The sequence below is a fragment of the Chelonia mydas genome, chromosome 9 (assembly GCF_015237465.2).
Source record: "Chelonia mydas isolate rCheMyd1 chromosome 9, rCheMyd1.pri.v2, whole genome shotgun sequence".
In the NCBI taxonomy this organism is placed as follows: Eukaryota; Metazoa; Chordata; order Testudines; family Cheloniidae; genus Chelonia; species Chelonia mydas.
Window position 1 is genome coordinate 1,036,366 of NC_057855.1, and position 21,356 is coordinate 1,057,721.

Consider the following 21,356-nt stretch of genomic DNA (forward strand, 5'->3'; position numbering starts at 1 on the left):
AGTCTGGGATCCCTCACAGGTGCTTTCCTCATCCCTTGGTCTCCAGACCTCATATATGCTTTTCTCCAGGGTCCTGTGAAAGTTCAAGCAGGATTCAGGGACAGTCATCCTGATAGCATCCGCTTGGGCCAGACATTTCTGGTACCATACCTAATGAGACTGTCAGTTCAGAGGCCAGTCACCTCACTGAGTGTGCCTCGCCTGCTCTCTCAGAATAACAGTCAAGTCCTGCACCTGAACCCAGAGTAACTGAACATGACTGCCTGGGTACTGGCTGGCTGATGTTCCCCAGGAGGAGTTGTTTGCTGGCAGTCCTTGACATCTTGCTGCAGAGCAGGAAACTGTCCACAAGACAAACTTAACAATGTAAATGAAGCAAGATGGATTGATTAAGTCACTTATTTAAATCACTGATTTTTAATAATTTAGATCAGCAAGCAGGAGACTTTGTCATCAATTTTAATTTTGTTTTGCATTTGTATTTTTCTACAGAAAGATTGATTCTCATTGATTTGATAACTATTAAAATATGTTGATTTGTAACTACATATAGTCTTTACCCAGTTTTTCTGACTAGGAGGATACACTATCATCTACACACATTTATTTAAGCAGTTATATAGCTTAACTTACATTTATTCAGAATATTAATTTTTACATTTTTATGTTAGAAAGTGGTGAATGATGCATTTCTTATTTAGTAAAATTATTAGTTTTTTAACTTGTGATTTGTGTCAAGCTGTATTTGGATGGAAATTCAAACACAATTAAAATGCACAAGCATTTCAAATTGTTTATTAGTTAAATAAAATGACCTTAAATGAGCTGTATGCATAAGGAAAAAATGGTTATAAAAACATGTCTTGCATTTAAAACTAACTGATTTATTAAACAAAAGTATTATCTGTTAGTGAATTGAACTAATTTTTTCTGGTCACCATGTCCTTCAAGATTTTAGAACTAGTAGCTTTCATCCTCGAACACCCAATTGTTGTTCTGTAGAGTGGGAGAGGACAACAAGCTTTCCTGCTGTTTCAGCTTCCAGATGTTTTCTTACTTTGAATGAACTAGTTTTTTAACTGAACTGGTTTAATAAACTGAAATTAAGAAATTATTCTCTCTGTACCTGTAAAAAAGACTACTGCTATCAAAGCTGATTTAGCACTTCAGCAAACTCTGGGTGCAGGTACTTAGCCAGTGACTTCCACAAGTTCAGTGGTTTGACTTTCTTTGAAACTTGGCTACAAGCATGTACTGCTTACTATTGTTTAATGTATCTGATTTTAATAGATTATACTAAGGTTAGTCCTTAACATAGGTTGTCAAAGTTTCAAATTTAAATGATTTAGTTTTTTAAAAATCAACCCATATTTAAATAAAAAATCCTATTTTTAAAAATAAAATTTGAAATACTAATTTTTTTTTCTCCACCTTACTGTAGGGGGATTAACCATGTTTGTCCCTATGTATATTCCACATGTGACATGCATGTGCATCAAGTGCTTGAGACTCAAAACCCTTTCAGGTAGTGTCTGTTGGTCCATGCCTGTGCCCTGGTCGATGCCTGCGTCCAGGGTAAAAGGGGAGGTATGAACCAACTGCCTCTGCAGTTCCTTCTTACCATCACATGGCCTGAGTCGGAATCTCTTGTGTCTGAAGATAACTTTGCACTCTTTCTTATCTATAAATATAGTTGCATCCAGTTCTTAGTCTAGTGTATTTGGTAGTCTCTTTATAGTTAGTGTAGATCAGCTTTTCCCTGCACCAGGGACCCTCTCCATTTCCCCTCTTGGGAGGAGAACTGTGCCCAGGGTTCAAGAACTCTCTCTTGTCCTTGCTACTACTTGGTCAGCAACGACCACCAGTGCTATCTTTACTGCCTTAGAGAGGCACATTTCTCTGCCCTTTCCTCCCTGGACCCGAGGGATGAGAGCTTCAACTGAGGAAATACCTCATGGATAAAGTGGTGAGACCTCAGTTGGATCCAGGCTGGGGTGAGTTCCCCGTTTGTTGGCCTCAGCACTCGAGTAGCACCCCTCCGAGCATAAGCTCTGGAGCGGAGGCCAGATCTGATAAAGCTAAAAACTTTGTGTCAGGCTTCTCATGAGAGTTGAGGACACCTGTCACAGAAACAAGAAAAAATGCCCTTCCGGGTCTGTTCCCAAGAGAAAGGATCCCTCCTCGACTCCTTCCAAATGGGGTGAGTTCTCGCGTTCAGGTCCTAAAGACTTAGTCCCACTTTAGCCTCCCAACCATGAGGGTAAGGTGCACAGGAGCAAGTGTGACATTTTGGAGATCACCAAGATCAGTAAGTGTTTTTCCCACCATCTGCCCTATAACCTCAGGTGCCTTCATGCTCTTCTGCTGTAGCTCACATCCCTGATGCTGGACCAGCTGCTGGCCTCCTCCCTGAGTAGCTTCGCTGCTAGGCAGCCAGTGAGCCCAGCTGCAGTGCCTTTGAACTGACAGAGTAACCACAGCCCCTGATTGGCTGCTGATTTACCAGCCATGCTTATAAGCCTGGCCCGATAGTAGATGAGCGGATGCTCAGTGCGTACCGTCCTGCAGCTATGCTTGCCCTTGTTCCAGCCTGCGTCCAGGGCTTGCCCCTGCTCTGCTCCAGCCCTGTTCCCTTCTGGCTCCACTGCTCCACTTCTGCTCCACTTCTTTCCTACGACTCTGGTTGACCCTCTGGCTCTGGCATTCAGCTTCTGTCCCTCCAGTACTGACCCTTGGCCCGTTCCTGAACTCTGTCCACCCTGGACCTAGCTCTAATCTCTCATTTCACTAGGCTCGACTGTCCACAGCTCAGTGGCAACACCTACCTACAAGCCCAGGGTCTCACCCTGGCTTCTGCTAGCCCAGTTACTACTTGTAGGGTAACCCCAATAGCGCTTCTAGTCCTGAGTCTGCCCAAGTCCATCCTTTCCGAGTTCTTAGGTACCTTATGCTCAGACTGTTCCCCTCCATCAGCTCCTTGGCCATCTACTCACTTTGGCATCCACATGCCACACAGTTTGCAAATAGAGGGCTGCTTGGGGTGGAAAAGTAAACAAAAGATTTACTTAATAGAAAAACCGATTCAAAGCTGAAATAGCGAGGGAAAGCAAACAGTCAGGTTACACATAAAATAAACATGAACGCAACATCAGGTTTTGTTCTTCTGTATTAGATAAAATCCCTTTTCTAATATGAGTTACCTATTGCCTTTGGACGGTTTCCCACGTATCCCCCTAGCTTGGGGATAAAGTGTTCACAGACAGCTTCCGGCTTAAAGACTGCTCCTCAGTTTCTGGAGGCCAACCGTAAGACACATGCCTGCTTTTACAAAGCTTCTTCCCCCCCCCCCCCCCCCCCCTTTAATACATGGTGACTCATGGTCATACAGACTGTGGAGATCCCCTCTTGATTCGAGAGCCAGGATGTCTTTCCATTACGTTCAGTGGTCCACCATTGTCCTTTCCTGGGCTGGAAAATGGATGTGTACTTGAAGTTGGTTTAGTGTCAATGACTGGCTGGGAGGTGCCTTTCCCTGTCTGATTGCTCACTGTACTACTGTAAGGTGGAGCTGAAGTTTTATAGACTGAGGCTTATAATTCCCTGGAGGACATCTTCGCCCTCCCATACCCATAAACTCCTGGGCTTTCAGGCTCAGTCCTTCTGAGTCAAGTATCCACACCAGAAAAGGAATCAACTTCAAGGAGAAAGAGCTACTCCACTGACCCTGAGTGGGAGATACACAATTCAGTGCTAAACAAAATCTTCATTCAGTGGGGAACTCCATCCTGGGACCTATTCATCTCTGATATACAAGGAGTTCAACATATACTGCACTAGAGCAGCACTGGGTTGGGACTCCAAGGCGATGCCCTTCTACAATCCTGGAAAGACCACTTGAGCTTTTCCCCCTGTTTTGCTGCTGCTGTAGGTTCTATGGGAGATTCATCATGACAAAGTGCAAGTAATTGTTATTGCATTCAACTGGCCCAGGCTATTCTGATTTCCAGACCTCCTGTGAATGTCTGTTCACCCACCATCCAACCCTTCCTGCATCTATCACTAGAGAATGGCAGGACTAGACATCCCAGCCCATACGGTTTCCACCTCACGGCCTGGTGTCTGGAAGGGGATCAGACCTAGAGCGTTCATGTTCGGAGGCTGTTCATCGAACTATTCTTAATCACAGCAGACAAAACTCCATCAGAAAATGCTATCTTGCTAAATGGAGGCACTTCTCTACCTGGGCACAACAAAATCATTTATCTCCAGAGACAGCAGGTATTCCTGTTTGTTCTAGAATACCTCCTCACTCTTGAGAAGTTGGGCCTTCCTATTCACTTGCTGCGGGTCCACCTAGCAGCAATCAGGTCCTTGCATCTTTGAGTAGAGGTCTAGTCTATTTTGACTCACCCCATAACACTCAGATTCCTGAAGGGTCTCACTAGGGCCTTCCCACCAGAAGTGAAGCCAACAGCTAACTGGGACCTCTGTCTTGTATTCTCAATACTTACTAAGCTGCCCTTTCAACCACTGGCCATGTGCTTGATGTCCCACCTATTCGCAAAGGTTGCCTTCCTTATCACCATCACATCAGCCAGGATGGTGAGTGAGCATGATTGAATGCAATCATGGCCAACCTACCATAGGGAACTTGTCAAAAAGAAAAGGTATCCTTTTGCCTCAACCCAAAATTCATTCCTAAGGTAATTTCTGGGTTCCACATAAATCAAGTCCATTAACTTACCGGTATTCTTTTCAAAGGTTTATAACTCCAGTAAGGAGAGGAGGCCTGACTCTCAGATGAGCTTTGGCATTCTGCCTACAAAGAATGAAACCAATTAGAAAAATGCCTTGACTATTTGTTGCTATAGCAGAGTGAGCACAAGGACAAGTAATACCTGTTCAGAGACTGTCTACATGGATTTCTATCCTCCTTTACTGTCAGTGCATCTCCCTCTCCAGGACGGTGTAAGGGCCCATTCTACTAGAGCACAAGCAACCTCAGAAGCATCTCTTTTTGATACTCATCTATGGTGGACCTTTGTAAGGTGGCAGCCTGGGGTTCCAGCCACACTTTCGTGAAGCATTACACTTTAGTCTAAGCCTCTTCTGCAGATGCAGCTTTTGGAACATGTTATGGGTATCTGTACCACCTGCATCCTTATCCCCCCCCCCCCCCCCCCCCCTGCTGTTTGACTCTTGCTTACCAGTCACCCATGTGTGGAATACACAAGGATCAGCACTCAAAGAAGAAATGGAGGTTGGTTACTTGTAACTGGTGGTTTTTTGAGATACGTGATCCCTATCTGTATTCTACCACCTGCCCACTTTCCCTTCTGCTTTGGATTGGATTCACGGTAGTGAAGGAACTGGAGAGGCAGGTGGTCCACAGCTCCCTTTATAACCCTTGCTGCTGAGCACAAGGAGCTCCAGGGCACAGGTGCAGACCAGCAGATGCTGCTTGCAAGATTTTCTGATCTCAGGTTCCTGGTGCGTGTGCATATTGGATGTTTTTGTAGTTACACATCTTTCCTTTCAGTTGTTTAGCAATTAAAGAGTTATAGATAAATGTGGAAGCTTCCTCCAGGGCCATAGCAATGTTAACTGCTGTGTCTCTAGTTCTTCTTTTTTTTTTTTTTTTTTGGTTGCCTCTTTGTAGAAACTAGAGAAGAAGTCGTCATCCCCTTCTACAGGAAGCCTAGAATCTGGCAGTGAGTCAAAAGAGAAGTTGTTAAAAGGAGAAAGTGCGCTACAGCGGGTTCAATGTATTGGTGGTAACATCACCTGTTGTGATTGTGGCCTGGCAGATCCTCGTTGGGCCAGTATCAACCTAGGAATCACATTGTGTATTGAGTGTTCTGGGATACACAGGTAGGTAAACCCTTCACACATGCCTCATTTCATGCAGCATGGCCAAAGCATTACTTCATTATGAGGTGTTTTTCCATCTTGTAATGTGTTCGGAGGCAAGATTAGAGACCCCTGCATGCAGATAGAATTAAGATTACAGCTTGATCTGCAAGAGGGACTAGTAAGCCTGCTTAACATAAGACAGTATGTTAGCGTACAGTAGTTATGTATTAATGTGAGGTGTTTTTTTTTTCTCCCCTGTTTAGGAGTCTAGGAGTTCACTTTTCAAAAGTTAGATCCTTAACACTAGATACATGGGAGCCTGAACTTCTAAAGGTATGGTAATCCTTTATGAGAAAAGAGTTTCTAAAAATGATAGTAATAGTTTGTAGCTGGAATTGAATTTTTTTGTCTAATTGTTGGTCTAGAGCTCGTGCTTGGAAATGAGTGTTGGCACGGAACAATTAGTAGTGGGCCAAGTAGCCTTGGAAAGTGAGAGAGGATTATCATATTTTTTTATTCACAGCATTTTCAACCTGATTTAAGCATAATAGCTAATGAAATCTGAGTTACAAACCAAAGCCCAACACCATTTGAAAAAAGGGATTCTAAGGCTTCGCTTGGTATAGAATATTGATGTTCAAGACATTACTACAGTTGTTTCAGATTTCTTGTGTGTGCGCATTGTGGGGGGAGGAGAGAGTTATGTTTATGTACTGTGACGGGGCAAGGGCAGATGGCTTTAGTAATGTAGTGGGAGATGGATATATTAGCCCCAGGCTAACCAAATCCCTTACCAGGATAAGCAAATGGCAGCTGCTCCAGGTCAGTTAAAACACCTAGGGCCAATTAAGATCCTTCCAGAAAGCAGGGAAGACAGCTAGGTTGATTGGGATACCTGAAGCCAATCAGGGTCTGGCTGAAACTAGTTAAAAGCCGCCCAGTTAGTCAGGTGGGCATGTGTGTCAGGAGCTGTAGGAGGAAGCCGTGCTGCTGGAGATACTAAGCAGTACAAATCATATCAGGCACAAGGAAGGAGGCCCTGAGGTAAGGGTGAAGTAGATACGGAGGAAGTGGGGGCTGCTGTGGGCACGTGGCCCAGGGAATTGTACGTGTCCTGTTTCCAAAAAGTCCGCTACCATAGCTGATACTATAAGGGTCCCTGGGCTGGAGCCTAGAGTAGAGGGTGGGCCCGGCCTCTCCCCTCCATTCCCCGATGAATCACTGAGACTAGGAGACAACAGAGACTGTGCAAGGGAGGGTAGCTTCTCCTCGCCTCCCTTGCTGTCTTATGTTGAAAATGGCTTAGTAGACTGTGACCCGTGCCTCTAGAGAGAGAAGGGCTATGTGGAGGGTCACAGTAAGCCTCTGAGGCTAGCGTAATCCGCCAGGAAGCGCGGGACCCACTGAGACAAGATCGGAGCTTTGTCACAGTACGTATCTATCAGAATGGTGTGATTATTGAGATCCAGTGTCACGTGATGAATAGAAAAAATGCTTTATACATTTGTGCAGTTGGATAGCTGGTCCAAAGCATTTGTTTCTAGCTAGGATGGTTCACAAGTTATTGGGCCTTACTGCTTTTCTAATCCTAAAGAATAACCCTGTAAAAATGGCAGCAGGGATAAGGGTGCGGATTTCATCGTACTTGTGTTGTGGATTTCCACCTCAAATGTGTTAATTTTACAATTAAGCACTCCCCGCCCCTTTAAAAGTCAGGTTAGCAATCTCTATCTGGGTCTGAGAGTCAAGCTGCATTCTTTCCTTCTGACACACCACTCCCAATAACAGTTCTGCAAGGGAAATTCTGCTTGCAGTGACACCTGTGCAGCCCCTGTACCGTTGAGGGTTTTGTACAGATGTAAGTGATTTGGAGCTGATTCTGTTGATGCATGAGATGGACTAGAACTCAGTGCATTGCCTCTTATGTGTGCAGGCTCTGCAGGACTAAGAGGAGTATATTCAGTAAAAGGTGCAGGTATGGCTGAGTGAATAAAAGAACTGTTGAGCACGAGGGTGGTGCAATTTTTACATAATCACTTTTCAGACTAGAATCACACTTAACCTGCTGCTAGTCCCTTGACAGAGTAGTTCTTTTTTGGTACTTGCCATTTACCAGCCCAAACTATTTTTTCATTATCTCATTTAGAAGTCTGTTTTCTTTTATTCACCACTCTTGTTTCATTACCCCTACCCTGACAAGGTTTGTTAAACTATTGTAAATGAAAGATATCTCAAGAGGCCCAAACACTGTGGTGATGGGCGAGATATGAATATCACTCAGAGAGATAATGCCTTTTATAGTTGTGCTGATATTTTCTTGTCTTGTAGCTGATGTGTGAATTGGGGAATGATGTCATCAATAGAATATATGAAGCAAAAGTTGAAAGAATGGGAGTTAAGAAGCCACAACCTGGAAGCCAAAGGTAGTGATTTAGTTTGGTTTTACTGATCTTCTTGTAACTAGTGCTATAAATGTTCTCCCTTTAAACTCTCTGCATTGTCACTTAGCACAAATAACTTAATTTTGTCTTTGTGTTGCTAATTTGTGCCCATTTTGCACCATTGCTCCTTCGGGTCAAATGCCTAATGGTTACAGGTACCCTTTCATCACTATTGCTTTAATCCTCTGTGGAACAGCGTATTTCTCTCTGCTTCCATTCAGCAGCCCAGCATTTACTGGGGCGAGGAAGTAAAGTCTGCTTTCCTCTGACATGCTTTTGCCAGGAAATTCTCAAAACTAATTTGGTTCATAGACGCTGCTTATGGTGGAGACTAAAGCTTTTGTGTTCTCCTCAGCACTGCACCAGATTCTCCCCTTTGGCCTTCTGCTTAGCTCCCTTCACCCTTTCCCCCGTCTCTTCCCCCCCGAATCCTGTCACTTTCTGTCTCTTCCAGCCTTAGGCTATATCTACGCTACAGACCTTACAGTGCCACAGCTGTACCACTCAGCTGTGCTGCTGTAAGGTCTCTCGTGCAGCTGCTCTATGCTGGTGAGAAAGCTCTTCCACTTGCATAATTAACGAGCGGCGGTAGCTATTTGAGGGGGAGAGTGTGTCCCACTACCATAGCACTGTCCACACCGGTGCTTTTGTCGGTGAAACTTATTTCAGTCAGGGGTGCGTTTTTTTTCACACCCCTTACCGACAAAAGTTTTGCCGATGAAAGTACTAGTGTAGCCAGAGCCTTACTTTAGCCTCCTCTGCGTGTGTAAAGTCTTCCTCTACCTGTTCAACTGCTTCTGTTCCACCTTATTTTCATCTCCCACCAGTTCTCGTGTACATTAATTTCTCCCTCAGCTCCTTCTCTGCCACCATCTCTTTGCTGCTGGCAGCGTTTGTTATGACCCTAGCTCTCCTGGCATCCCTGTTATCTCCCACCAGCCTTATTCCACCTGCTGCTCCCTCCCAGCATTCCTTCCCTTGTTCTCTTTCTTCTGAAGTTGTCACTCAATCTCCAGCAAAGCTACCATATCTCATACCCTCTCCTCCTGCCCTTGTGAATATGTGACTGGTCCCTGGGACGCAGTTTGCACAGATCCCTCTGGGTGCCCTTTCTTTCCCCCTCTCCCCCCCCCCCCCCGACACTGTTGCCTTCTGTTGGCCCTTTCAGCTTTTCTTTAGCTCTCTGCCCTGTCCAAATCCTCGCCTTTCTCCTCCAGGAGGCCATCATCGGCCATCCTTATCCTGTGCTGATGCTGATTCCCTAGTTTTTCCCTTTTCTCAGTCCCCATCCCTTAACCTGGGTGACTTCAACTTTTATGCTGATGACAGTCTGACTCCAGGGCTACTCACTTCCTCGCAGTCAGCCTGCAGCAATGAAATACACCTCTACCAACTATCTCTGCGACTCCATGACTGACCTCTTCACAAAACAGTGCTCTTTTGAGTCCTTCACATCAGGGTTCCCTGTCTCATCGCCACCTTATTGCATTTAATTCTTACATTATGTTCTCAACAACCTTCAAGTAGGTATTTCTGATCTTGCCACTCTGTCTCCTCTCATTCCTTCCTATGCTTCATGGTCAAGCTGTGCCCAATCATGCATAACAATAGGTCTCTAAACTTTCATTCTGTGGGTCACTTTATAAGAGAGCTCTTTATAGAACACTTCCGTACCCAAATTCCCAGTTCCCTCCTGCGTGTGCTTACACAGCTTCATGCTCTGGACCGCCATGCTTTGCAGATCACTCATGGTGCATGGACACTAGAAAACCACTGTTGCAGGATGCTTGACATCATTCCCATGAGTGTCTTAGCTATTCTTCAGTAACTCCAGTGATGGTGGTTTCATCAACCCTTTCGTTAATTTATTCCTGTACTTGATTGCTCTTTCTTAGCTTGCACCTGAAAGGTGGCTGAAAAATAAAATCACCTGTTTGTCTCTGCCACACATTTTGTGTGTACCTGGTGATGGCACCCTGAGGTCAGGAAGAAAGCGCATTTCAGTGCAGGTTATGCTGCAGCTGCCTACTTTGCACCTAGCATCATTCATCACTCACGTGTCCAGCCCTTATAATCTTTTAACTTTCCCAGGCATAACATTAATATTTACATAAAAATCTAAATGGACAATATTTTATTAGGTTGCTGTTACATATATAAAGATATGGTATACAGATGTTTCTAAAGTATGACACATTATCATGGGAGTGTAAGCTATTCTAAATATGGAGTTTGGTTTTCTTATAAACTTGTGTTCATTCACTCAGCATTCTCAAAAACTCTTCTCTTGGGCTGAAACAGATGCGGGCTTACTTCCAAAGTGAACTTTAAATCTGTTCAAGAATTTTGCATTTTAGAGAGCTGGAAAATATTGTCTTCAGCTTTCTTAAAAAAAGATTTTACATGCAAATAACTCAGAGGCTGAACTGCATTACTTTAATAATGGCTTTCATATGAATGTGTGCACTACTTACTGTGTTCAGTAAAGTTAATATAACTTCATTGATGTTTGTCTATGCCAGGCAGGAGAAAGAGGATTATATCAGAGCAAAATACGTGGAAAAAAAATTTGTGGAGAGACAGCCTGCATCAGTGTCTCCTGAGCATGGAACAAAAGTTCTGCCTCAAAGTCAGGAGGAAAAGAGGCACAACATCCCTGAAAAATCCCCTTTGTCTGGTGAACAAGTCACAGCTTCTCCAACAGGTATTTACACCCCCCTATCCTTGTATCTATTAGCATGTTCTTTTAAAATGTGTCACTGATATTTTATTTACTGAATTGCTATCTCAGTAAAGAGAAGGCAGAGTTGGGTCTCAGTTGTTCAAAGTCTATTTCAGAGGCTCAGGGGAAATATAATACTTGCCCTGGAGTGTGTTTGATTTTAAGGGGGAGGAGCATCTTAAATTCAGACATGTACTAATCACAGTCTTTCCTCCCTATTTTTATCATCCTAAACTTTCCCAATAACTTCTTCCTGCCCTTTCCCCTCCTTGCTGCCTGCTTTGTGCTTTGCTAACTTGCATGTCCCCAGCGGTTGCTGTAAGTAGCGACGAGGTGAGGCGGGAGTCTCTGTTCTGTCCTGATGAGCTAGATTCACTCTTCTCCTACTTTGATACCTCTTCAAAACTGCGTAGTAGTAAGTACTACTCTCATGATGGGTTCAGCATCTGCATTGTGGTCCATTGTGTGGCGTGGCCATCTCTCTACGTAGAGTTCATTGTCTCCAAGCTATTGCATTGCTTCATGTTTCCATGAAATAATTTTAAGCTTTTGACTTATCCTGACCTCTTTCCTTTTTATAAAATGGTTGCAGCTTGAACCACTGTAAGTGTCTGGATCAAAAGTGCAGTTTCAGATTATTTCTTTGAATACATTAGAAATATTGAATCGTTACCACTGTTCCCTTAAAAATAACTGGTAATGAATTCAGGACTAAGTGTAAGAGGTGGGTACCTTAGTAGCGTGAACTCTAATACGTTTTTTCCTAAAAACAGTAAGAAGCAGTGACAGTGGGACCCAGCACAGTGCCAATGACCGCAGAGAACACCTCGCTTCTACCATCTCCACAAACAGTTTGTATGAGCCAGGTCTGTTTGATCTTGCACTTAAAGATGGGACTTAAGTGATTTCTTTTTCTGATTAAAAACATGCTAGCAAAAACCAGACTGCGACTTGCTGATCCCAGTAAATACTGGTGGTATTACTAAGATTTCCCCTTTTCCCCCTCCTGTTCCAAGTGTCGTTTTAATATAGCTGCTAATTCCTGCGAGTGAGCAGCAGTATTGTCTTTCACCCATTCTGCCTCTCGTGCGTGGTAGCAGGAAGGTAGCTGAATCCTTCTAAATCCAACTGGAAGATGTTTTTCTGCGTCAGATAATACCAAGCTGGAATTTATTTTTACAGCATTTAGAGCAGTGCTGTTTTGACTGTCCTCTGAAGGAAGTCTTCTGGCATTAAAGACTTACGTCCCTAGTTAACCACCATTCATAAAAATTGCAAATAGGTGTCCAGAGGAACATATGTAAATGGTTGAATATATATTGCATCCTGGTAGCTGGAATTCTGACTCACTCAAAACAGAGGGAACTTAATGAATGTACAATTCTTGTTGGAGTCTGAAAGCAGAGCAATGAAACAGTCAGAGTTGGGAGTTCCTTTAAAAGTTGCTCTTATTTCCCCAAGATACCTTCATTAGCCCAGCTAGTAAAAACTGAAGTGTTTTCGGTCTTGTCATAGGGTGGTCTGGGCCTGAAGCGCTCTCCTGCCGCGTGCTGCAGCGTGACGGGCACACCTGCCTGATTTCCCCCCGCAGACTCTGTAGAAATAGTCAAAAGTCGTTCTGAGGACAAACAGCCCTTCTGAGGTTCATTTATTGCAGAAGTCCCATGCACATAAGTCATAATAAAGCATGTCCCATGCTATAGAATTTCCCCAGCATCATCCAAATGGTACATGCAACACACAGCTCTGGTGCCCCACCGGGCCTCAGCCCTCCAGCGCAGCCCCGACACCCTTCACCATGCCCCAGCCCACACTTCCATACGGAGTGCAACTCCGTTCTTCCCAGCGGGTACCTGGCAGCATCCGTCGCTCCCTCTAGCCCTCTCACGGTTCCCCTGGGTCCAGCTCTCCAGCATGGAGACATTAGCCAGTAAGCCTCTCCCCTGCTCTCAAGCCCTGGCTCTCCGGCTTGGGACATAGACTAGCAAACCTCTCTTGCTGCTCTCTTTGCCTTCAGCCTTCCCCCAGGAACAACGTTCTGCTTCCTTCTGGGACCATCCAACAGCCCTGATCCTTGGCAGCTCTCACCTGTCCCTGATTCCCACTCAGGCAGCTCTGATTCACCAGGTCTCTCTCTTTGTGCATCTCCCTAGTCTGTTATAGCTCCAGGTGCTGCCCTAGCCTCTTAATTGGCTAAATGGGAGTATTGCCCTGAGGGAAGAATGCCTTCCTAATCCCAGAAAGTGGTGATCTGGTCAGAGGTGCTTCAGTTTCGAAACACAATTCACAATATACCTGTAGGGCAGAGAGAGCAGGGCAGCAGCTGCAGCAAGAAGGCTGCTGCATGGTTGTGGGGGAGGGACAAGAGCCGTTCAGCTCCACCCCCATCCCCCACAACAGCCTGCTGAATAGATGGCACCAGGAGGCAGAGAAGCCTTTTCTTCTTCCTCTGTCCCCTCAGCTCCCCCATACAGTTTCCACATCTGCTCTGGGCTCTGTGTGTGTGTGTGTGTGTGTGTGTGTGTGTGTGTGTTTGGGAGTGCACCAGGGGGTGGTGGTATTACAGAGCATCCAAGTTACCTCTTCCTGCCGCTGTTCACCTGAAGCCCAGAGGACACTTGCTCTTGCCAGTCTGGTCTGATCAAACGTTCCCTGCTGAAATGGGCAGCGGGGGCAATCCCAGGTTCCAGGCCATCTTTTTTAGCACAGTTCTATAGCATTTTGCAGCAGTTCTGACTGGGATCTTTTTCTCCGCTAGAGCTGTGTCAGTAAACCCTTTGCACCAGAAGGGAGCAGACTCAGGCTATGTCTACACTGCACTTTCATTGGTAAAACTTTTGTCTGTCAGAGGTGTGAGGAAAAACTCATCCCTGACCAACAAAAGTTTTACCGATGAAAAGTGCCGGTGTGCACAGTGCTTTGTGGGCGGGAATGCATCTTCCACCTGTCGTTGGGAGTGGTTTCATTTTGTTGGCAGGAGAGCTCTCTCCTGCCAACAAAGGGCAGCTTACGCTGCATGCCTTTCAGTGCAAGGCTTTAGCAGCACAGCTATGCCACTGTAAGGTGTGCAGTGTAGACATAGCCTTAGAAATCTTCCCGTGTTGCCAGCATTGCTGAAACATATCAGGCATCTTTTTGGCAACATGCATGCTTCTCTTACTTTTGTTCACTTGATCACCAAAGCTACAAGTCATAATTGCTCCCTGCCTGATGGATCTGTGTGTCTGACATTCAGACAGCTCAGATTTCTGAATGTCCCATGTGTCTGAAGACAGGCTGCCCCTTGCTGCGACTGTGAATGATACAGCAACCAGCCACTGCTTCGCCACGGCCTCCCCTTCTCAGCCCTTGGATGGAATTGGAAGTTCCCTTCAATGCTTGATGCTGACTTGCCCTTTGCTTGCAGATCTCAGATGACTTGTTTCCTGTTTCTCTGTAATTCTTTTGTCAGTTAATCGCTGACTTGGGGCATGTCTACACTTGCCATTTAAAGTGGAAAAAGTTCCTTTTTTGCACAAAAACCATGGGAGCGTCTACCCTTGCCAATGGCTTTTTGCGGTGAAACTCTGACGTTTTACCGCAAAAAGAAAACCACCTCCACAAGAGCCATACAGCTGTTACTGGTGATGCTTTTGCGGTGATGTGCAAGTGAAGACACGCTCTTCCTGTTTACAGAGCTTTTAGCCTCCTGAGGATATCCCACAGTGCCTAAAGTGACCACTCTGGCCAGCAGCTCTGCTGCTCTGATGCCAGGTAAACAGACATCCACCCCTCCCCTGTAAAGCCCCGGGAACTTTGAAATGTCCCTTCCTGTTTTCTTGGCAAGTGCTCGCCTATCATCTGGCCAGGTGACAATGGCTGCTCCACGGAGCAAAGGATCTCCTGCTTGGAGCAATGCTGAGCTACTGGAGCTGATCAGTGTTTGTGGGGAGGAGGCTGTGCAGGGACCCAGGATGCCCCACGATATCTCCCCTCCCCCCCCCCCCCCCCAAATGGAGAGAGCTGCACTGTGGGATAGCTGCCCTCAGTGTGCTGCTCTCATCGGGGATGGAAGTGCTGCTCATGTAAACACTCTGAAGCCTGAGGAATGAAGTGAGGACACACACCAGCGCTGTTCTTTCCCCGGTTCCCTATCACCAGTGAAACTTACAGCGCAAGAACTCTGCAAGTGTAGACGTACCCTTAGTTTTCTTTTATTTACAAGCGTGACTGCTAGAGTGAGGCCAGGCTTAGCCAGTGTGGTGAGACTTTGATGTGCAGTGTGTCTGTGATGCATCTTTTTTGCTGATTTGTTGGGGCTTTTTTAGATTAAGTTTCAGTTCTGATCGTTGGTTTGTTACGCTTGGGGAATGACCCCAGCAGTTGAGCGGTGTCACCCAGGTACAGTCATAGCCTCCAGTGCCTGTATTGGATTGGCATGTAGGATCACCTCTTGCAGTCAGATCCTGGAGTGAATGCCGTTTTGTGACAAGCCGCCCCAATGCATCCCATAAGTTAAACACCATCATGGTACGCAGCCTTAGGGAAGGAGCCCTTAAGCCGTGGTTAGCTCTCACTGGTACCGAGAGTCTGGGTTGAAAAGTGGTGTTAGGCCCAGAAGCACTGTTCAACATTTTTGTAGCTATTTTTTGTTCCATAGGTCAGAGCTGAAGGGCTGTGTCCAGGTATCAGCCCTGAGTTTTGACGTTTCATGCCCTGAAGCCTGCCTCAAGGTGTACATCAAGGCTGCTTCTTCCCATCATGTACCTCTCTTGCCTTTGCTGGAAATACAACTGAACTTCCCAGACAGGCCTTTCATTCACTCTAGTCTGCTTGGGGAATTGTGCCTGAGGTTCTCTGGCCTGTGCTATGCAGGAGGTCAGACTGGATGATCGCAGTGTTCCCATCTGCCTTGGAATCTGTGCATCTCGGTGCAGTTCCCTTGGGTCAGGCTGGTGGATCCATGGCAGCATAGCCACATCACTAGTGTAGTTGCACCAAGGCATCTGGAATCTCTTGCATCCAATCTTTCCTTTTCTTTAATTGGTCACAAATATCCTTATTCATGCCATGCCGAAGAGCTGTCTGACATCATTTTTCACTGTTATTCCCAACTAGGCTTACAGCTTGAAAGCTGTGTTCAGGCACATTCGGACAGAGGGCAAGTCTGCAACAGTTGCTAGATTAGCTCCTGTGCAATGGAGTTGCAGGGCAGCCACATGCAGTTCTCATGTGTGTACAAAGCATTATTGCATAGACTCACTATCATGGCACCAATCCTGGTTTGTGCCATCTGCTCAACAACCATTTTCTGGGTTGAGTACCCAAACTCTGCTTCCATGTACTTTTTTTTTCATATTCAGAGCAATCTTGCCTCTCTATTTAAAACTTTGCATTACTGTTTGTTTATGCATTGTATTGACACTAGGTGGTTCCTTTGACCCCTATTTCTACTAGGTTAGCGTAATAGCAAGTTTCTATATATTGCTAGTTAAGGTGCTTTTTATGGATGCATCCCTGGAGCTCTCTAGTTTCCTTTACAAGCTGTACCTTGGGAGAAAAGAAAATTTCTTGGCTGTAATTCTTGTTCTCTGAAGTCAGATACAATAGCTAGATTAATGAGTGATGTTCCACAATTACTAATAACTTGGTGGTTATGAATAGTTTTGAATGGAACCACAAAGTGACTTTTATTGGCTGGTGACTTTTATTGAACTTAGCCATGGCCATCTATGTCCCCCAATGGCAAGATGGTTCAGTGGCTCAGAACACTGTTCTGCAAAGTCTGACCTGCCATGTGCCAGAGGCATGGATTTGCAGTGTGGAGTGATCTGTTTCTATACTCTAAGTGTATTCAGCACCTTCTGAGAGCAAGAATTACAGGTAATTAATCTTCTTTCTTTCAGAAGGAGAAAAGCAAGATTCTTGTTTGTTTCATGATTCAAAACAGCTTCATCCAGGACTGCAGCTTTATCGAGCTGCCTATGAGAAGAACCTTCCTGATATGGCAGAGGCATTAGCCCATGGAGCTGATGTAAACTGGGTCAATACAGAAGAAAACAAAGCAACACCACTGATTCAGGCAGTCCTAGGGGTATGTGACTTACTGCATCTTGATTCATGGGGGGAGCTAGTAGAAATATCACTGGATAGGTGATAACAGCTAATTATTTGCCTTGCTATCTAATGATGGCATTTGATTTGTGGTACCAAAGTTGACTATCAAATTACCTTCCTTTCTCATAAAGTGATCTCTGAACATTTCTCTGTTACTGACCTGGTTGAGACCATATACACTGCCAGTACTGAAATGTGATATCTGAGGCCAAATCCCCCGAAGGCAGGATTTGGTCTTGGTTCTAAAGGGTTAAGCATTGAATTGGTCTTTTGTCTTCATTCCTTAGGGCTCATTGGTTACTTGTGAGTTTTTGCTGCAGAATGGTGCCAATGTCAACCATAGGGATGTGAAAGGAAGAGGACCACTACACCATGGCACAGTCTTGGGGCACACTGGGTAACACGCTGCTGCAGGACTTGTTGAACACCCATTCTTTCCTGTATTCGTTGATTTGCAAATATACTTCTTACGTTTTCAGCATTTCCTGGCATTTTAATATACGTTGAATAGCTGAAGTTATTCTTAAGGACATTCTGACTTTTTATGCACAGCCCCTTTTCAAACTAGCATTTTCATTCATTAACAAGCAGAGTATTGGACTGTAAAGGGCTAGACTGAAAAGTCCAGTGTCCTTTTGGTAATAATATGTATTAAATGATAGTTAGAAGAACTTGGGACGTATTTCAATTACCAATTGCTGTTAACTCCTGAGGGGCACTGCACTTCTTCCGAAAGTGACAAACAGATAGAACTGGTGTAGAGGGGGCCAGAACAGTCCCTGATTTCTTCCTGTCAACACACGCTGCTCTGCCAGTGCGCCTCACGTGTGTTCAAACATCGCCAAGCGCAGTGGGGCACAGATCTATGACTGAGGCCCCTACATGCTACTGCAATAAAAATAAGTAGTAGAAAATAATAGTCTGACCTGCAGTGTCCCTGCTATACGCCTGCTTGAACTTCTCTTGACAAGGTACTGCCAGGCTTGCCAGAATTTCACTTCGTCCTGGGGGAGTTTTGAGGAAGGGAGGAAAAGCTTAGTGCCTTCCCTGGTGTGGGTGAAGGGCCCCCAGTGCTGGGCAACTGAACAGGGTTTCAGACAGCATCTCTCCACTGCTACAAGCAGGTGCCTGAATCTGAAGACTCTTCAGCATGTACATTCTATCTTGTTTGTGCTGCTCAGTGGTGGTTCTCTTGCAACACGCTGGAGGTGGGCGGCCAGATTTCTGGCATGTCAAATTAAAAAGATTGTAAAGGAGATTTTAAACTAAGGGCTGGGGGAAACAGACAGGTGCGGAGGGAGCACCTTGTTCTGACAGAGACATCCCTTAGGGGAGGATTTATTAAAGAGGATCTTCTATATCCTAGTAAAGAGGAGAGGATAGAAGTTGATAAAATACAGGCAGAAAATGAAAAGAAACAGACAAAAAGAGGCCCATTCAATTACATCAGGTGAAGACAGACAACCAAATACTGACCAGTTTTGCAAGTGTTTGTATACAAAAGCAATAAGTCTAAATACTAAGATGGGTGAACTTGAGTGTCTGGGATTAAATGAGGTTGTTGATATAATCAGCATCACAGAAGCTTAGTGGAATAATGATGATACAAAATATACAGTAGAACCTGAGCTATGAACACCTCTGGAATGGAGGTTGTTCATAATTCTGAACAAAAGTTTACAACTGAACATTGATTTTATACTGCTTTGAAACTTTAATGTGCAGAAGAAAAGGCTGCTTTTAACCATGTTAATTTATATGAAACAAGCACAGAAACAGTTTCCTTTCCGTGTCAAATCTTTTTTTAAACTTTCCTTTTATTTTTTAGTAGTTTACGTTTAACACAGCACTGTACTGTTTGCTTTTTTTTCGTCTCTGCTGCTGCCTGATTGTGTACTTTTGGTTCCAAATGAGGGGTGTGGTGGACCGGTCAGTTTGTAACTCTGGGTTTTGTAACTCTGAGGTTCTATTGTATAGGAATGATGGAGTAGGTTGCACTGATGGGGAGTGGCACTATATATGAAAGAAAGCTGAATCAAATATAGTAAAAAATCTTAAATGACTCTGTACCATAGAATCTCTTGGAACTTCTATCCATAGCTTGAATAATAAGAGTATAGCAGTAGGAATATACCACGGACCACCTGACCAGTGATTGTGAAATGCTCGGGGAGATTAGAGAGAATACAAAAAACCCAAAACACCCCAATAATAATGGGGGATTTCAACTATCCCCATATTGTCAAGGAGCATGTCCCCTCAGGGCAGCATGCAGAGATAAAATGTCTAGACACCATTAATGACAGCTTCTTGGAGCAGCTAGTCCTGGAACCCACCAGAGGAGAGGCCATTCTTGATTTAGTCGTAAGTGGTGCACAGGATCTGGTCCAGGAGGGGAATACAGCTGAACCGCTCGGTAACAGCAACCATCATGTAATTAAACGTAACATCGTTGTAGGGGAGAAAATGCCAAAGAAACCCACCACCGTAGCATTTACCGTCAAAAAAGGGAACAACACAAAAAAGAGGAGGCTAGGTAAACGGAAGTTAGAGGGTCACAGGAGCGAAATGCCTGCAAGTTGCATGGAATTTTTTTTTTATAAAAAACCTCAGAGTAGAGGTGCAAACTGTATGTATACCTGGAAAAACAACTACAAAACCCGAGAGGATCACTTCCAAAAAGCCACCATGGCTAAACAGAGTAAAAGAGGCAGTTAGAGACAAAGAGGTATCCTTTAAAATTGGAAGTGAAATCCTACTGAGGAAAATAAAGGAACATAAACGCTAATGATTCAAGCGTAAACGTATAATCAGGCAGGCCAAAAAAGGATTTGAAGAGCAACTAGCAAAAGACAAAAATTAACGGCAAAAGTTTGTTTTAAGTAGATTAGAAGTAGGAAGCCCGTGAAACAATCAGTAGGACTTCTGGATGATTAAGATGGAAAAGGAGCACTCAAGGAAGACAAGGCCATTGCGGAGACGCTAAAAAAATTCTTTGCATTGGTCTTCGCTGTAGAGAATGTGAGGGAGATTCCCACACCTGAGACTTTTTTTAGGTAATGGATCTGGAGAGCTGTCCCAGAGTGAGGTGTCAATAGAGGACATTTTGGAATAAATTGATAAATTAAACAATAGTAAGTCACCAGGAATAGATGCTATTCACCCAAGAATTCTGAAGGAACTCAAACCTGAAATTACAGAACTACTAACTCTGGTGTGTAACCTATCACTTAAATCAACCTCTGTACCAGATGACTGGCAGACAGCTAATGTAACATCAATTTTTTGAAAAGGCTCCAGAGTTGATCCTGGTAATTTCAGGCCATTGAGTCTAACTTTAGTACCAGGAAAATTTCTTGAAAGTATAGTAAATAAAATAATTATCAGAGACACAGATGAACATGATATGATGGAAGTCAATGCCACTTTAGTAAAGGAAAATTATTTCTCACCGATCTCTTTAAATTCTCTGAGCAGGTCAGCAAATGTGGCCAAGGGTGATGCAGTGGCTATAGAGTACTTGGACTTTCAGAAAGCCTTTGACAAGGTTCCTTCCTCAACAAATGCTCTTAAGCAAACTAGGCAGTCATGGGATAAGGGGAAGGTTCTCTGTTGGATCAGTAACTGGTTAAAAGATAGGAAACAAAGGGTAGGAACAAATGGCCAGTTTTCACAGTGGGGAGAGGTAAATAATGGGGGTCCCCCAAGGATCTGTACTGGGACCAGTGCTGTTCAACATATTCACTATTCACCACCTTTTCCCAGTCATTTATGAAGTGGCGAAGTTTGCATTTGATACTAAATTACTCAAGATAGTTAAATCCAAAGCTGACTGCAGAGAGTTACAAGGGGATCCCATTAAACTGGGTGATAGGGCAACAAAATGTCAGATGAAATTCAATGCTGATAAATGCATAGTAATGCAAATTGGAAAATAGAATCCCAGGTATGCATACAAAATGATGGGGTCTAAATTAGTTGTTACCACTGAAGAAAGAGATCTTGGAGTCATTGTGGAGAGTTCTCTGAAAACATTTGCTCAATGTGCAGCAGCAGTCAAAAAGCTACCAGAATGTTAGGAAAGGGATAGATAATAAGACAGAAGATGCCACTATATAAATCCATGGTATTCCTATATCTTGAATATTGCATGCAGTTCTGGTTGCCCCATCTCAAAAAAGATATATTAGAATTGGAAAAGGTACAGGGAAGGGCAACACATGATTAGGGGTATGGAAGAGCTT

At 44.3% G+C, this 21,356-nt stretch overlaps 1 protein-coding gene across 4 annotated transcripts in view; it reads left to right on the forward strand.

Annotated features, from left to right (window-relative positions):
• Window positions 1-21,356, forward strand: part of ACAP2 (ArfGAP with coiled-coil, ankyrin repeat and PH domains 2) — a 117,599-nt gene that overhangs the window by 84,763 nt on the left and 11,480 nt on the right. For all 4 annotated transcript variants that reach the window (XM_037909246.2, XM_037909245.2, XM_043523152.1 and 1 more), the window contains 7 exons: window positions 5,660-5,871; window positions 6,117-6,186; window positions 8,182-8,276; window positions 10,817-10,998; window positions 11,790-11,882; window positions 16,902-17,089; window positions 17,400-17,509. In XM_037909246.2, coding sequence (XP_037765174.1) covers window positions 5,660-5,871; window positions 6,117-6,186; window positions 8,182-8,276; window positions 10,817-10,998; window positions 11,790-11,882; window positions 16,902-17,089; window positions 17,400-17,509 — 950 coding nt within the window. The remainder of the gene's footprint in view (window positions 1-5,659; window positions 5,872-6,116; window positions 6,187-8,181; window positions 8,277-10,816; window positions 10,999-11,789; window positions 11,883-16,901; window positions 17,090-17,399; window positions 17,510-21,356) is intronic.